Genomic DNA, 16,381 nt, shown 5'->3' on the forward strand with positions numbered 1-16,381 from the left:
ATCAGAATTTCCCCATCCTCCACCCAAACGAAGGGAATTATCCCAAGTGGACAACGGTGGTTTCTGGCCTGTTAGCCCCGGAGGTGGGCGGGACGGAGCAGTGATGCTTTTAGGTGGCAAAGGGACCTTCCACAGCTCATGAGCCAGAGAGGTGTTAGTGACTGATCCAGGAGACCATGTTGATTTGGAATCACTGTTTCTGGCTACTAGAAGACATACAAAGACAACCATAATCACTGTGCTGCTGGAACCGTCACCTTGCTACAAATAAAAGCTGCTAAATTAAAATCAAAATAACTACTTTGAAAATTAGTGAAGTTACCACTCCAGTGAGACCTCAGGACTGTTTTTTATGAATATACGGTGAAAAGGAAGAAACACCAGCTCAGAGCAATATAAGCAGACATCACCTGAAGTGCTTTGTGCTGTACTGCTGAGGGAAACATTGTAGTTGGAGGCACGAATGGATGACCAGGCACTAGTTGAAGGCAGCGTGGTGTTCAAAGATGAGGATGACCCTAAAATAAAGACAGAATCCAGTCACAGCACAGCGCATCGCAAATGCAATACAATTAAAAGGCGTGACTTGTACTCCAGACTGAACATGTCTGCACAGTCAGCCGAGGGACGTCCTCCACTCCTCAGTCCTCATCCTTGATCCCAAGGCACGGGGCAGCAAGCACGCTCAACAGCAGGAAGCACCCTGCGCTCACCACGAGCAAAGCTAGTTACGCTACCGCAATGGCCAGACTGCCAAGTTTTGCTTGCCTACTTTCAAACCCGCTGCCTCTCTGTGCACAGAATTACATCAGAATGCAGATCAGCAGCGTTCACTCATGCTACCCGCATTCTTGGAATATCTGTTGCATTGCATCAAGCAGCAGTGCTTGAGCCAAAGATGAGCTTTTCGGCAGTGAAATCCACAACACAAAAAGACAAACAAGGAGACGAGCAAGTAGCACATACATCTCCAAGTAAACAGTCTCTCTACACGACTGAAGGAAGATTAGTACGCAATTAATTAGAAAATGTAGCAAGTGAACATACCACTGTTCCTGTCCCTGAGGTGGTCAACTTCCCGCACAGTATTAATTGAAAGATTGTTTATGACACTGCCAGGAGTGACGTAAGGGTCAGTTTCAGGGTCGATGTTTGGATAACCTTTCCACGGCTCACCAGGACGAAACTCTAGGAATAAGAGATTCAAAAAAGAAGCTTCTTTTCTTTCTTTCTGTTTTGGTTTTTTTTTGTTTTGTTTTGTTTTTTCTTTAAACAGGAAACAGCTGTCTAAACAATATAGCTCTTACTGACTGAAAATCTAAAACCTTTTAAGCATTTAATTTACTTAATTCAGCCATCTTCGTTCACTTAATTTCTGGTTTTTCCGGTCCCATCTCACCAGGGTAAAATCTCAAAGCAGGGCAATATACTTCTGTTTGTGCAGTAAAACTACTGCTCTCAATATCTGCTTAAAAAACATACCCTTAATGCTTTTCTGTAGGCTGTTTCCTTGCCCCCTCCACATGTAATGACCAAGGAACCCAGAAGAAATACAGCTGAACAGTAAGAACCATGCAATGAATAAGCCCCAGTGTCGCATACCTGGTGGCCAGTTAACACTGCTAGAGCCATTAGGCGATTTGGCACGGGGCCAGCCATCCCCAATAGATCCAGGAGGACTGGCTGGTGAATTACTGCTGTTCATAAAGTCATATGGAACAAATGGAGACTCTTCCAGCCTAAAACCACTTGAAATAGCACCTAATTAAAAAAAAAACCAAAAACCAAATCAGTCATCAAGTATTTTTCAGATCAGATTTTGATATTTTTACATACCTCTGGATATATAAAAACATGCCCCTGTAAAGCATTCATGAACTATACAGCAGCATATATATGTCCTCTTTATGATGTCAAGTTATACTCCCACATGACATATAATCTAAAATGAAATGTCTCTGAATAATTCAGGAAAAAACTATAGGAATAATTTCCCATGAAATCATTTCATTGAAAAAGTATACATATTAAATTCAAGCATGATATTAATTCAAGAGGGTAAAAGCATACTCTTGAGATGCCAACTGGGTAACAAGGGGTAGTGAGTATGTTCTGTGATAGGAGGGCTCCTGGAAGAAGCTTCTACAAAATCTGAAGGAACTTTAGGTACTGCAAAGCTCTGTAAATTCTACTCGTATTCCTGGGAGGGGGGGAAAAAATATTAAAAAAAACCCAAAACACTGGAGGCAGAGCAAGGAATGAAAGCACCATACAGAATCTATTCGATTCTGTGCAAGTCCTGTAAGGAGAAGTTTTAAAGTTATTAGACAACAAAGCCAAAGACATTCAATGTTTTGAGGGAAGAGAAGACTTTTACTAGGGATTCAGTGCAATACGGAGTTCAAAAAATCCCATTCCTAATACTATTCAGAAAACATTACCTACAGCTAAAGTGACACCAACACTTCTGACTTCTGTGGACAACAGATGAAGTTCAGAAGCGCAGTGGCAGAGTAGCTCCACTCAAAGCTTAAGACAGCAAGTCATTTCATAGTAGTAAAGCAGCTGACAAATCTAAAAATATCCAAACAATCTAAAGACTGAACGGTAACGGGAGACTGGAGACATTTCATAACTATCTTTAGACACAGAACCTTTCTGCTATAGACTCAAATTTTAACTGGATGAGATTTCAAGCAACTGAAACAGTTGAAATGTCTCATGAATCCTGATTACTGGAATGAAATATGAAGCAACCAAGTCTGCCTCCTCTAAAACCAAGTACAGCAATGGTACTAGTCTATCCCCTCTAAGCTCTCCCCATTTTTAGAATGCAACATACACATTCATAACCAAAACCTGCAACTAAAAATGTCAGACATGACCAGAATGCACACACAGAGAGCTAAATCTCCATTAAGTCACCTTAAGGCCAGCAGAGTGGGTGGGAAAAAAAGCTAGAAAGCTTTTGGTTTAAAAATGTATGAAGCATTCCAATCCAGATTAAGGTAAAGCTAGTAGCAATAGTCACACTTGAAGAGTCTGGTTAAAAAAGGAATTCCATACGATGATTCTACTAAATCTGATCGCAAGATCACTTCTGTAAGTAAAAACATTCATGAAAGCTATTGGCTGCCGTGGAAGACAAGCAGCAACTTTGGTACAGACAACACAATACAAATTCTGACACCTACAAGCAATGTGGTAGTTACAACTACAGGCCTAAATACAGCAAACCTGCATTTTTATATCCAGAACATGAAAATCTGATGTGTAACATCAATTGTTACTTAATGACATGTTATAACATACCATGTTTGCTGGAGTTTTGATCTAATGATGTGTTCACAGAAATGCTGTCTACTGTAGTCCATTTCCTCAGTCGAGATTGTGGCTCTTTAATACTGCTCATATCCATGTTTACATTCAAGTTTGAGTTCATTCCTACAAACATACAGCTTATGAAATACAGACTAAATGTTTTTCTTCTGCTAATTACCACTATTGTAATAAACATTTAAGAGCATATTACTACGGTTATTTCATGCTTCCAAGTCTCTGGTTTTGAAAAACATTCTAGCATTTAATACAGTGAACTTACTACAGACAGAAGCTAAGCTAAGCAATGCAAAGCACTCTGAAGTTCTCAGCTGATGTCTTCATGCAAAAATGTCAGTGGAAGAAGCCATTAGGAAGTCAGAGAAACTAAAATATAAACATCTAAAAACTGTGGCATTTTTAATACCAGCTTAGCACCAGCACAACAACTGATCTCAACTATACAAAGTAAAGTACTTCACTTAGAGGAGCTATGCTCAGTGCTAAAAGACGCTTTTCTCTCAGCAGCAGGGGCTGTCTGTACTCATCCCTATTCACCAGAAGCTATGTACTAGTGCAGTTACCAGCTCACTCCCATTCTTATTTGGGCAGTTCAACATGACACCTCGCCAGCTTCTGAACCACAGGTAGAGAAGCACTTCGCATGGAAGTGCGCAAGCAATACTAACCCCCTTCTCCATTTACCCTGTTCACACCGAATATTAAAAATGCATAAGAGAAAACAAACAAAACTTGTCTTCACCTGTTCTGAACTGTTGTCTGTATTGCAAAATGTTTATTTGCCAGAGAATCAAGACAATGGCAACACAAATCAATGCAAATACCTGTGAGAACCAGCTATTCTGGGTTTGGACAATGTGCCCACACTTTTGACTTTGGCATGCCTACTCTCCTTCCAGGTCTGTAAGAATCTTTAATTCATAGCCATACCTGGTTAGATTTCCAGCCCTTCAGATTTCTTTACTTCATTTCTGAAAATAAACCACTACAACATTTTAACCTAGGGCCAGACACACACAAGGAACTTCTCAAATCTCTACTAGAAACACCTTCATTCAGCACTGCAAACTAGCGCTTAAGTTTGTTAAGTCAATATTCACTGTCATATAGAAGCTGGCTTGTTTGTTTGTTTGGGTTTTTTTGTTTGCTTGTTTTTCTTAAAGGCATGAGCAGATGTTGATGCCAGAAAAGCAGTCCCTTGAAAAGCCTCAGAGAAAGTTCCTTGTAACAAACAGGACAGCTGAATGTTAAGAAATTTAACAATTATCAGTAGCTGAAACAGAAAAAAGGAAGAGTCCAATCAATCCAGTTTCTGACACCTCTCTTTCTGGCTTTTTGTTGTTGTCAGAGCAATAACCTCTGCAGAGCAGTAACCCTCCTCCCAACTGTGAAGAAGCATGCAGAAGACAGACCTCTACAAGAAGGATTAGAAAGATCATGAGCTGGCAGATAGGCAAACCCATCTGATAAGGTTAATGCCAGCCCCTTGGCAGGCACAGATGTACGTCCATAGCTCCGTATTTGAAATCTGTGGACTGAGGGACGAACATCAGCCCCTGGACATAATCTATAATTTAAACAGTTTCCCAGAAGTAATTTTTCATATCCAATTGTGAAAGATCTCATATTGTTCAGCTATACTCACTATTTGGCAGAAAAAGGTTATTTCTATTATCAGAAATACATAATTCAATCAATGAATTGAGATACGACTGCAGAAGTGGTCAACTAGATAAGGACACCCCCCCCAACCTCTGCATTTGATGAATATTGATAACTAGTGAACCTTGACAAATTGAGCTCCCCAGAATGTAAAGAGGACCTCCCTGCTGTTGTTGCTAGGTCTTCTGACACTGCTATTAGAACACGGAGAAAGTAACATACCTGCAAGATTTTCCAGAAGACAACTCGGCAAGTTCAGCTCCTTCTCACATGACTACACTACTATACTTTGTGCATTTGGAGGATGCTACCAATACTCCTCTTGACTCAGTTTTTCACTAAAGGGTGAAGAAATTCCAGCAATCTACTATTTCTACCCATAAGCTTTTATTTGTGGACTGAGTGTGGCTCCACTTGCTTATATCACTATACAGTACTGCTCCAAAGGGATCCCAAAGAATTCTTACGTATACTGCAGCAGATTCCTGAGAGATCTCAAACCAATCTTACATACACTGCAGGTTCCTGAAATGTGGCAATGATCAAGGTGAGAAAGCAGCTACTTAATAGTATACAACAATTCAACTCAAGAAACAAAACAGCAAGGAACCCAATGTAGGCAGGATGCAATTACTCAGCATGAAGTTTGGCGAGCAAATTAAATATACCTTTCCTTAGAACTAACCTAGTGTCTCTAATAGCTAAACAAACTTGATTGTTATGCCTTGCCCCCTGAATGAAAGCAGTAGTTAGATATCGATGCCAATCATCAGCAGCAACTATTAAGCAGCAGCCTGGGCTTAAGACTGGCCACAAGCAGAATTCCGGTGTGCCACATGCAGCGCAACAGCATGGCCTGCACTGACCCACTGGCTCCGTGACACTCCACCTATAAGCACAAGGATTTCAGCAGCAGTCTCTATTAAACAAAGTTTTCTACAAAGGGCAATGAGAATGCAAAGGAAATCAGCCCAACAGAAATGATCAGATTAGAATAAAATAGAAGAAAAGCAAACTGAAGAGGAGTAAAAAAATAGGGATAAGGAACAGAGGTAAATGGTAAACAGCTGTAGTAAGTACAAGATAGCATTAAAAAGGGACCTAAAGTAAGGAGAAAATATACAAGCCTGGAATTTCTGAAGTAGAAATTGGACAGAAGCCTGGAAATGTAGGGAGAAAGAAACGGGAGATGTTTGTATTTATAAATGTTCAGACATTTTGCCTGAAATGAGACAACCATTCCTTAAAAATGCAGAGCTAAAAGCTTTCTTTCCTAGACAAAACCACTAAAAGGGAAATTGACATTTTGTTCTACCTATGCAATTCCAGATTCAATGAAAAGGTTTTTAAATGCTAAAGAAATAAGACCACATCAATGGATTCTTTGTATGGATTCTACTCCTAAAAGTCCTTTAGCTCCAGGAATCGCAACTGCAGAAGGACTTTGTATCATCCTTGGAACCCAGAGGATAAAAGAGAAATAAAAAGAGACAGACATTTTTTAAGAATGCAAAGCATTTTGCACTGAAACACAGTCACTTCTGGGAGTGTACTTGTGAAAAAAAGATCTTTGGTGAACAAAGATAAAGGGATAAGCCCCACAAAAAATTAGTCCTTCCATTAAAATCGTAAGCGCTAACAGGATTTATAGTCGCTATTGTTTTCAGAGGAGGCATGCAACAGGAAAAGAAAGGTTGTGTGTCACATAAGCATTAATGACAGTATGAAATCAGCACGGAGAAACCCACCTATAGGGAAGCTGCTGAATGCATTTATTGGTGATGGCCCTTTTTGTAGCTCAGGAGTAGCATGGGGTATAACATTCTCGAGGAAAGATTTCATGGTGGGTTGATGGAGTGACTGCTGTTGAGAGGGTGGAGTTTGCTGCTTCATTAACAGGTTTGGATCAAGCTGACGGGACTGTTGCATCATCTGTTGCTGCATACTAAGAGACCGACCCTTGAAAAAACAGAGCAGTTACAATATGAATAGGCAAAAGCTTTGGCACATTTAAAGAAAGATAATGAAATGCATCTTTGTGCTCCATGCATCTTAGCACAGCAAACCCCAGCATTAAGCTAAGTCACTCCTTTAAAGCTTGTCAAAATCCCATTAACTCTTGCACACTTTAATACAATTTAGAACAAGAAATGCAGCTCAGGACGAAAAACAGCTTTTAAGGATAGTTTGAAGAGTTAGTAATAAACGTCTTTACTTACCTGCTGCTCCTGCTGTTGACGACCACCAGAAGGCATGCTTCTTTGATTCTGCGCTTTTTGCTGCTGAGCCAACAACCGCTAGGAGACAGTGTTTTGTGGTGGTTTTTTTAAGAACAGTTTATAGCTGACGTAAGTCTCTACTTAGACTTTCAAACAGAACACCGAGTGACTACCTTCGTTAGCTTACCTGTAACTGGGAGATCTGAGAAAGCTGGTTTAACTGGGACAGTTGATTCAACATGGCTACCTGTTGTGGGCCAAAAAGTGGGCTCAGGCCACCGTTGTTTGGTGCATACTTCAGTAATGATACTGGAACCTGCAAAACAGACCAGTATGAAGAGTGACTGACAGTGACATGCAGTGAGTTATACTAGATGTAGAACATTATGACCCCTGGTCAACAGTTGCCTTGTTTCTGAAACGCTCATCAAGCCAAACATGTTTTCATATATTTACAGAGTAAGTATCAGCAACACCAATAAACAAAAAACAATTTTCTGAAGCAGCGTTTTGGTAGTTTATGAACAGAATATTTTATATCCAGGGCTGTGAAGTATGCGGGTGGTAGAAATCCCCTGCAACCCTGAGAGTTAGACTAGATGATCTTTAAAGGTCCCTCCCAGCCCAAACCACTCTGCGATGCACTCGGTTACCTGAGGGGATAGTAATGGAGGAGGCACTTGAGCACGTGGATTAGGCTGAGATGAATTAAGAGGTTGTGCTGGAGGCTGCTGCATGCTCCTGGGCTGTGCTGCTATATTACCAACACCAAACATACTGGGATTGCCATTCTGGGGAAAGGATGGACAGTTAGTGACAATAACCTGCTGCTGCTTCTCCCACCCCTATACATTTGAATTAGAAGTTAAACATGTATCAACCACATAGGTAGCTAGGAAGTTAAATCAAACTGTATTAAATGCTGTCAAATAACATGCCAAGGATATGCACACAGCCTTACCTGTCTAACAGAATTCAAGTTTTGCATACCCAGCCCTGCTAGGGAGCCAAGGGCTTGGTTAGGTAGTGCATTATTTGAAGGGGGAAGCTTCATGTTTTGATTGGACATAAACTGCATGTTTTGGGACTCGTCTGCTACAATGCCATCCTGATGGGACAGACAAACCGATGCGCAACAACCAGCCAGCAAGCAAGCAGAAGGGAGAAACCATTGCCAGGAACAGAAGGGAAGAGTCACATGACAGTCCAGCACCAGCAGGAAATAGGCAGAAAACAAAAGAGATCAGGTTAGTCATTTGCACTGCAAATGGGCTACAGAAAGTGCTTAGTATTATGTATCAGTAAGTTAAAAAGAACTAAATCTATCTTACGGATTAACAAGAAACCCCTAATTTTCCTCTCCACTAAATGCAGAAAGCTAAGGAGCACTCAGGTAACTACTTAGAATGCAGAGTCAAAGAAATTCAGAAGTGTCCACCAGCAAGACACCTACTAACCTTATCGAAGTAAGGACTGCGATCCATGGAAGACTCTTTGGAAATTTGAGGACGAGAACCAGGGCCTTTTCCAACCACACGATTGTAATCTCCAACATTGAGGCCATGCTTATCCATCTCCATCCGCTTATCTTGCAATAACCCTAAGAAAAGGTGAGAGATGTGAATAAAACATTGAAGGATTATTCAGTTTTCCAGGTGTACTAGAAATCAGTTTATGCTTATGAAGAGCTGAACTAATACTGCTCTCAAGCTAGATACTAATAAAAGAAAACATCAGTTTAGCTTTAAACTCTCAGGGCTTTACTGACAAGGGAAAGGAAACTTTGAAACAATGAATCAGTGCCTTTAGATAACGCAAAACTTGGAATCAGCAGAGCATTAGAACATTTTGCTAGGCTTCACAAAACGTTATTCTCAGTTTTCTCTTAAAACCAAGTACAGTTGTTTAAACTTGAGTTTCGAGTTATGGATGCCCCCCCCCCTTTTTTTATCAGTAGCAATAAGCATTGTCTTGGCTTTGAAGTATCTTTATCACTTCCCCTACATTTGCGTAATATTTCAGAGGCTCTTTAATTTGATTCAGTTAAAAAACCACCACTATTTAGTTTAAAAAAACAACAACCAAAAAAAACCCCTTGCAAATTTAAAGTATTTGTGTTTATTAAAAGCAAATTTTAAGTTTATTTTTTATCATTAATTCTACTAGGCAAGCTGGAAGATCAAAATACAAGCAGTAATAAAGGAGTCAATTTAATACTTTACTGCATGCAGTACAAAGTAATTACTTTCCAAGCAGATGCTTTAAATCCAAATTTTTTAAAAATTGCAGTAATTTAAATATGAGGCTTGCCATTAATAATAAAATCTAAAATTCAAAGAACAATTTCTTTACACAACAGACTATGAGCCCAAAAGTGAAAATTCTCTATTTTAAACTGGAATAAAAGGAGTGGAACTACAATAAAACCTAAAATGCTACAATTACTATAATTAAATATTCTATCGTTATAAAACATCATTATTAACATATTAAAGAATTATATCATTTTTTATTTGCTAGAGGAATCCTAACAGTCAATGGATTCAAATAAAAATAAAACTGCTCACAAGTCATTTTACACTCAAGTTCAAGCGTTTCTAAAACAATTGCTCAGTATTAATTTAACAGTTAGAACCAAAAATGTGTTTCCAAGAATGAACCACAATGAGCAAGCGTGGTGTTCGGAACACTTCTGTTCGTACTTAGTGAAGGTACCCAGAAGGCAATCTAGACACTTGTATTACAAGAAACAACGCCACCACACCCTGAAAACATTCCTTCATGTCAGCTTAATATATGTAAGCTTGGATTGATTTATGGATAATATTACTATAGCAACCAGGTGATTCAGGTGGTAACATTACTCACACAAATTCTTTTCTCTCCAAGGGTATTCCTTTTCTTTATTGAAACATACATGTAACTATAGCTATAACTATATATATTATCTATAGTTTTACAAAAAGTAGTTTACAGAAGGAAACTGAGAGAGACTGGAAAGGAAAGCAATAAAACCCAGCTAAGTTCTCCTATTCTTACCTCCAGACATGTCCATCTTATTGCTCTGTATGGTTTCTTCCGGTGATTCTCTCTGAAGCAATAAAATGAATTACAATTATTTAATAGTAATATTTTTAAAAGCTAAAACCAAGAGATTCCTATACACTATTTCAATTCAAACCTGCAAGAAAAAAAAAAATCGAGACAAATCAGACACTATTTTAAAAGTATTTTCTCCCTTCAGTTGTTATCCAATTGAAAACTGGTATCTTCACCAAAATACATACATAACATTAAGTAAAACATCAGACTACTGGATGAATACCTGGGTGGTGTTTACAAAAACACTTTTTATCAATAAATAGGTCCTTTTTTAACGAGGGTGCAAGGAAAAGGGCTGGGTGACAGAAGTGAGACAAAAAGAGAAGTAAAATACTATGAAAATGAACACTAGGCAATTAAGCATTTTAATCTTTATGAATTATAACTAGCACTGTAAGAAGGCAGTAAAGCCAGGTAAAGGTAAATACTTACTGAAAAACTGAGATTTGTGAATTGCTTTATGAATGGATTGATCCATGTTTCATCTTGCTTATTTCCACCTTTCATTATTCCCTTAAAAACAGAAAGGAATTCCTGTAATACTCGGAAGATGTTTACCACCTACTGCTTAAATTACATCATAGAATGTTATGAATGAAGATCAAAGCTTAATGGCACTCCCACTCCGTGCAGCAATCTGTTCTGACTTAGCTTTTAGAAATGGCAACAGTGCAGAAAACCCTGACTCAACCTCCTCATTACCTTTGTGGGCATTTTTTTCATATACGGTGGCCAATTTAAAGATGGGTTAGCTTCTTGAGAAGAACTGCTGTTCCACATTCCAATCTCTACATCCTCCTCTTCCTCCCAGCTGGTCTGACGACTGCCTGTCAATGGCATATCATCTCCACACCAACTATCTTGCATAGATTTAGGCCCTGGTTGAGAAAAAAATATAGCACATTAACATTTCAGTAGCAGCTAACTGCCCTTAACCCAGAAGTTGTTTGATCTTTACTCCATGATAAAGAAGCCCTCAAAAATGTAAAGCTTCTATAGAGGTATTTCACCATCCTCAAATACCTTTATTCAGAGATGATGCAGAAAGCACTCACCAGGTTTGTTTGAAGCCTGTTGACCAAGAGAAGCGTTTCCCCAGCCAGAGGTGCCTGCTGCATCGCTGATGGGTTCTCCCCAGCTAGTACCAGTATCCATGGGTTTACCCCACGCTGAAGTTCCATTATCTACAGTAGTGGCTGGAGTAGAAGGCTCTCCCCAACCTTTTTAAAGCAGTATGAGTTACTGGCATGTTCATAAACAGGATTAAAAAAGCTATCTAAAAAGAGACTCAAGTGTTTCGCCTTTTCTATATCCGTAACATACAACAAAAAGCATATTAGTACACATTTACATATTGTACGAAGGTAACTATTACAACTGTAAGCTGCTGCATACAAAAAATTCACAAAAATATGAATTTCATATGTAAAGAATTACATTTTGATAATAGAGATTTCTAAGATATTAAGCTCCTAAGAGCTGCTTGTTACATTTAAGCTATGCCTCTTCACACTTGAAAGAGACAGAGCACAAAATATTTCCTAAATACCACACAAGCTCATCCGCAAGTATCATTATTCACTGCTCCCAAAACTACAAGATCAGAAAGTCTGATCTTGAGTCCATATAAAACCATCACCCTTCATTCCATCTTGAAGCAGCTCAATAGTTTTTGGGGTTTTTTTGGTTTTGGTGTTTTGGGTTTTTTTTTTTGGGGGGGGGGGGGGCTCTGTGGCAACAATACATTTTAACTGGTTTAGAATCAAATGAAGAGAAAGACTTTTGTTCCTCAGATGCTACTTTAAATATTTCCTCTGTGTTCCAACACCCCAGAATTCAAGTAGAGCTGTCTAGCCTTTATTACTCAAACTACTTAAAACTAGAACAGATCTTCCAATCTGTGTAAAAAAGTATCAAACGTCTATGAGCAGTGCTGTTACTTTTATTTATATATATATATATATATATATATAAATAAAAGTGATACTTCACTGGGACCTTCCCCCTTCCACTTGGAAACTAAAACAGTTATATGAAGCAAGAACAAATGAATTGTTTTGTAATTAACAGAAAACACAAATTTGTGTAAAACCAAGTCTTACCAGAACCCGAACTGCTCTCCTTGCTAGACATGGCACTTGAAGACAGTAGCTGCTGATGTACCTGTGCTTGCTGGTCTGAATTGCTGCTACTGTTTGGGACATTTTTATTCCACATATTCACATTTTTGTAGTTGTATTTGCTTGGATCACCCCAAGCAGAAGTTCCATCATCAATTTCCATTTTACGGCGTATTGATTCAGGGGATGGCTCCTCCCAGCCAGTGGGTTCTTCCTCCTTTGCTGGTGCCGGCATCGGCCCACCCAGCCAGCCTGACCCTGGGGGTTTGTTTGTGGCAGACGGTGCTCCCCAAGAGCCAACATCTTGTTTGTTCCATTCTGGAGAGTTGATTGGCTTTGACGAATCCCCCCAAACTTGAGGCTGATTGGATTTAGGAGGGTCTCCCCAGCCCTGGTTCTGATTAGACTTTGCAGGCTCATCCCATCCCGAAGAATTATTTGGGTTTGTATTATTACCTCCCCAAGTAACAGAATTAGATTTACCTGGCTCATTCCAACCAGATACTGATCTGTCACTGTTGCTACCTCCTGAACTGGATTTTTTAGTCTCACCCCAGTGGTTACTTCTTGAATTTTCACCCCAGCTATCACCAGCAGAAACTGCCCAACCCTGGCTGGCCTTTTGTCCATCTACCCATCCCTGTTTCATCTTCTGTGCATCATTCCAAGATGACTTTTCCTCTTTGCCACTTCCCCATGATTGATTGCTCTTGACCATTACTGTAGCAGCAGAATCTTCTTCCCACCCCCCTTGGCTGTTTGACCCTTTGGAGTCTCCCCACCTTGTAGCAGACTTTGGATCTCCCCACCCTGATACAGATGAGGTATCATTATTGTTAGGGCTAGGTCTATCCACACACCCCCCTGAGCTGGAAGTCTGTGTCACAGAGCCTCCCCAGGCCTCTGTCCCATTGTCAGTTTTTCTTTCACCCCTTGGTGATGTTTCGGTATCCCAGGCAGTGTTCTGTTTGATTGGAGTCTGTCCCCAACCAGAGTTGGAAAGGACACGTGGATCTAAGTCAGTTCTGTTCACTATACTTTGGAGTAATGCATGCTGGTCAACTTTCCTTCTCTCTCGATTCTGTCCTTCCGTCGTTACTCTGTCTTCATGGCATCCAGTGCTCTCCGAACTACCTTCGCTGTCCCCCGTACCTGTTTTGGCCCATGCGCTGTTCTGCTCGGTTATCTGAGAAGCAGCAGAACTCTGGCTGTTAAGGTCATCCTCCTCAGTAGATTTCCATCCGTTTGTAAACTTCCTGCTGTTTCCATTCACACTTTCATTGGAATGCTGATTACTAGGCAGTTTACTCCACTCCCCGTTTGAAATGTTAGTGCCAGTGTTTTGTGCAGGGTTGCCCCATCCTCTTCTGCTCCCGCCAGCACTTGCACCATTTCCACTTCCCCACAGCATATTCTGGGAGTTGACTGTCCCTGCCTCCCACACCCCTCCTCCTTTATTCCCATTGATTTGAAAGTTAGTGCTGCCAGGCCCGCTGATGCCTGGCTGCATTAGAGTTGCATTCACAGTGTCACCATTAGCTTGGCTGTTTGGGCCTGAACATTTGTCTCCAGAGTAATTAGAACCATAGGCACCCCATGTAGTACCGTAAGATCCACCATTTTTCGCCTCACCATTGCTAAGATGAGAAATGGAAGTGCCATTTGTAACTGGAGAGGCCTGAATCTGAGAATGATTCATTGTGCTCACACGCCAGGCCCCATGCCCTGTATTATTAGGCAGTTCGTTAATCTGCACTGAACCAGCAGAGTTTGGTAAACTAGAGGTCATAAAGTTAGTAGTGTTATTTGGTCCATTCATTTCAGTGTTAAGGTTTTGAGGTTGCCCACTGAATGAAACATTCCTTGTACCATTTACTTCAGAATCACAATTTTCCTGAAGGCTTCCCCAGGAACCATGGGCTGAACCACCCACTTTAGAGTTAATACTCTGACTATTAGATATCTGACCTATGGTACTGCACTGAATATTTGTGCCAGGATTACCACTCCCTACAGACCCTTTCAGGGCATGTCCATTGTTCTCCAACACAGACCAGGCACCATGGTTGCCATTTGAATTCAAAGTGCTTGGATTTAACCCTCCATTTGATGAAGAGTTTATGGTGCCCCAAGCATTCATTCTATTGTTGCTACTTTCAGATTTGCTGTCAGGAGCATCCACAGAAACTTGACATGTGCTTATTATGGTTCCGTGGGATAAACCCCACGGCCCATTAATACTTCCATTGCCCACATTATTGCTGTTGCTACCAACCACAAACTTATTTTGAGAACCATGTCCAATGCCATTTCGAATGCCATCATTTTCACCACCTGTGCTCCCTGAAGCCATTATAACGAGGTTTCTCTCTGACCCAGAGCTAGAGGCAGAGTCAGTGTCCATACATTCTGATGTCAACTCTGGGTCACTGCCAGTGATTGATGGCCATGCTTCTTTGTCAGAGCCGTCTACAATAACTTTATCCCAGTTTGTGCTGGAGTCACTATTTGAAGAGACTGGTCCCCAGTGAGAATTTTCATAATGGGATCCTAGACCACTGTGGTTCAGATCTAAAGGGAAGAAGGAAAGTCCAAGAGCATTATTATAAACTTAGTATTATTACTTCGTTAAGCAGAAGAGGGGAAAAATACAGAGACTAAGCTGAAAATTATTTTGCTTATTTTAACACTATAGTCACTGAAGGTGACAGAGAAAGCTGCCAAGTACAGTTGCTCAGAACACCGCCACAGGCATCACCTAGAACACTTCTCACCAGCACACAAAGCTGCACTCTCACCAAAAGCACAAAGAAGCACTTCTAAAGGTACTGTTCTCTTTTTCCAGTACTTTTAAAAAAATTACTCTATATCACCATATACAAAGTATTTTCTAAAAACATATGCATATTAAAAGCTAGGATACCATATAAAACCAAAGATATTCTGAAAGGCAGAAATCTAAGCAGGGTATCAAACTGACCTAGCAGTACCAATTGCTATGTGACAGTAGCCAGAGAAAGAGGCATCTTCCCACTCCCATTAGAAGACATTATATACAAATTCTTAAGTACAAATCCTTTAGGATATTTTCTTTTGTACAACAACAATCAGTCACAAAACCCACAAGACCAATCTTAAGCTGCGTTGCTGCAGAAGTACAGATTAAGTGCAGCAGCTGAACTGATACTTCTCATTTTCGCTTGTGTAAGAACTACTGCTTCTTTTTCAATAAACAGGCTGATCATGCATGGGAATTAAGATGACTTACATCATAATTCACTTATAAACTTTGGTTTATGTCACGGTTAAATGCATGAACCATGGAATATTTGCTACAAAGAAAGTGCTATCAGTGTTCACTTCATATACCTAAAGATTTACTGCAGAGACCTGCACCACAACTATTAAACAGTCAGGTGCACCAGAAAATGAAACTACAAAACTGTGAAGTCTGCAGAAAATAGCAATGAAGTTGGCAACAGAACACAAGTACAAAACGTCAGTGAAGTTTTTTTACTTAGTATCTGCCTGCACTGAAAGAATAACCACACTGGTTATTATAAATGCTCAATGGCTGTATACATAGCAAACTACGCTTCTCTGCCCATTAAAACATTCAGGTTTTTAAAAAAACTGTCAACTTTTCTTTGTAATGTTCCCTTTTTTGCCTTTACTTAGAAAATTAAAAATGTATATACCTGAAGATAAGAGGGGGAAAAAAGTTCTATAGCTCTTGCTCATTCTTAATGGATTTCATGCCTTACATCTGACTAGAAAAAGGTGCAGTTTCTTTGCTTAAATACCTTCATGAAATTGTACTTGTTCACATTAACAGACAGAGCTAATAGTAACAAAATGTTACAGTTACCAATCCATAATTGTCTCAAAAGCTATTTAAAGAACACTTGGGGACTGGCTACTTTAAAAATATTAACACTA

General features: G+C 39.9%; 1 protein-coding gene across 4 annotated transcripts in view; it reads right to left on the reverse strand.

Moving 5' to 3' along the window:
• The window catches only part of TNRC6A (trinucleotide repeat containing adaptor 6A), a 52,686-nt gene that overhangs the window by 4,082 nt on the left and 32,223 nt on the right, over nucleotides 1-16,381 (reverse strand). The window contains exons 7-22 of one of the 4 annotated variants that reach the window (XM_037386427.1): nucleotides 12,425-15,013; nucleotides 11,378-11,542; nucleotides 11,025-11,200; nucleotides 10,755-10,835; nucleotides 10,260-10,311; nucleotides 8,678-8,820; nucleotides 8,182-8,328; nucleotides 7,874-8,011; nucleotides 7,408-7,536; nucleotides 7,221-7,298; nucleotides 6,750-6,960; nucleotides 3,313-3,444; nucleotides 1,603-1,761; nucleotides 1,048-1,188; nucleotides 411-518; nucleotides 1-206 (exon numbers count right to left, since the gene is read on the reverse strand). The exon at nucleotides 1-206 is cut by the window's left edge and continues 16 nt beyond it. In XM_037386427.1, coding sequence (XP_037242324.1) covers nucleotides 1-206; nucleotides 411-518; nucleotides 1,048-1,188; nucleotides 1,603-1,761; nucleotides 3,313-3,444; nucleotides 6,750-6,960; nucleotides 7,221-7,298; nucleotides 7,408-7,536; nucleotides 7,874-8,011; nucleotides 8,182-8,328; nucleotides 8,678-8,820; nucleotides 10,260-10,311; nucleotides 10,755-10,835; nucleotides 11,025-11,200; nucleotides 11,378-11,542; nucleotides 12,425-15,013 — 4,655 coding nt within the window. The remainder of the gene's footprint in view (nucleotides 207-410; nucleotides 519-1,047; nucleotides 1,189-1,602; nucleotides 1,762-3,312; nucleotides 3,445-6,749; nucleotides 6,961-7,220; nucleotides 7,299-7,407; nucleotides 7,537-7,873; nucleotides 8,012-8,181; nucleotides 8,329-8,677; nucleotides 8,821-10,259; nucleotides 10,312-10,754; nucleotides 10,836-11,024; nucleotides 11,201-11,377; nucleotides 11,543-12,424; nucleotides 15,014-16,381) is intronic. The other 3 variants (XM_037386425.1, XM_037386424.1, XM_037386426.1) reach the window with 3 other exon arrangements.

Source organism: Falco rusticolus, chromosome 4, assembly GCF_015220075.1.
Source record: "Falco rusticolus isolate bFalRus1 chromosome 4, bFalRus1.pri, whole genome shotgun sequence".
NCBI lineage: Eukaryota > Metazoa > Chordata > Aves > Falconiformes > Falconidae > Falco > Falco rusticolus.